The sequence below is a fragment of the Heloderma suspectum genome, chromosome 6 (assembly GCF_057233095.1).
Source record: "Heloderma suspectum isolate Gila_16-S chromosome 6, 16-S_ref, whole genome shotgun sequence".
NCBI lineage: Eukaryota > Metazoa > Chordata > Lepidosauria > Squamata > Helodermatidae > Heloderma > Heloderma suspectum.
Genome location: NC_139463.1, coordinates 116,570,964 through 116,572,283, shown reverse-complemented (window position 1 = coordinate 116,572,283; position 1,320 = coordinate 116,570,964). Strand labels below are relative to the sequence as shown.

Below are 1,320 nucleotides of genomic sequence, written 5' to 3'. Positions count from 1 at the left end.
GCGAACCTCTCTGGGAAGCTCATTCCACAACCGGGGTGCCCCAGCAGAAAAGGCCCTCTTCTTAATAGCCACCGGCCTCACGTCCTTTGGTGGGGGGTCCCAGAGAAGGACTGCTGAAGCTGATCTTGCGCTGGGCAGTTGTATATGGCAGGAGACAATCCTTCAGGTAGCATGGGCCGAAGCCCTTTAGGGCTTTGAATGTTACTACCGGCACTTTGAATTGGACTTGGGAATGGGCTGGCAGCCAGCACAGATGGAAAAGCACTGGTCCCAATCTAGTTAGGGCTTTGATTGTTAGTACAAGTACTTTGAATCAGGCCCTGTTCTCTCTAGCTTCTCATGCTTCACAAAGTTCTGCCCATGCCATTACAAACATGCAATTTTCAACATTCCAGATTAGGGTGTCCTACTGGACAGTCGTATGAGGGCAACTTTTATGTCTTTGTTCCTCAGTGTATAGATTATGGGGTTGAGAAGTGGTGTCAGTGAAGTGTAGAACACAGCTACCACTCCATCGAGTGAGTCCTGAGATCCTGGCCTCAGATAGATGAAGACAAGTGGCACATAATAAGTCACCACTACAGTAATATGAGCTGTGCAGGTGGAGAAAGCTCGCTGACGCCCTTTGGCACTGCGGATCTTCATTATGGTGGATACAATGTACATGTAGGAAGTCAATATAAGAAAGAAGCAAGTGGTGGCCACAAGGCCAACATCAATCATGGTCACCATCTCATTGAGTGCAGTGTCAGCACAAACCAACTTCAGCACAGCTGGGATGTCGCAGAAGATATAGTTCACCTGGTTTCTCCAGCCAAAAGGCAGGCGAAAAACAAGAGCTGTCTCTATCATTGAGTGAAGACAACCACCAAACCAGGTGCCCATTGCAAGGAAGATGCATGTCCTATGGTTCATGATGGTACCATAATGGAGTGGCTTGCAAATGGCCAGGAAGCGGTCATAGGCCATCAGAGTGTAAAGGAAGCATTCTGTGCAGCCCAGGAAATGGAAGAAGAACAGTTGGCATACACAACCCCCAAAGGACAGGATCCCACCACCATCTAGAAATCCAGCAATCACCTTGGGTACTATCACAGAGGAGACTGTCATATCCAAAAGGGACAAGTGGCAGAGGAACCAGTACATGGGTTTGTGGAGCTGGGGACTGGATACTACAACCAACAGAATCAAAAGATTTCCAAAGACAGTAAGTAAGTAGATAAGCAGGAAGAAGATGAATAAAGGACTCTTCAGATTCTTGGGGTATGGAAACCCAACGAGGACAAACTCGGTCAATGATGTTTGATTTTCACATTCCAT

General features: G+C 47.4%; 1 protein-coding gene across 1 annotated transcript; it reads right to left on the bottom strand.

Moving 5' to 3' along the window:
* Window positions 1–396: 396 nt before the first annotated feature.
* Window positions 397–1,320, bottom strand: LOC146342762 (olfactory receptor 10G6-like). Its single transcript, XM_084808635.1, has one exon. The coding sequence runs from the start codon at window positions 1,318–1,320 to the stop codon at window positions 397–399; it is 924 nt and encodes a 307-aa protein (XP_084664761.1).

Excerpts from the sequence above, each read along its gene's own strand:
- LOC146342762 (XM_084808635.1), bottom strand. The coding sequence starts at position 1,320 with ATGGAATGTGAAAATCAAACATCATTGACCGAGTTTGTCCTCGTTGGG.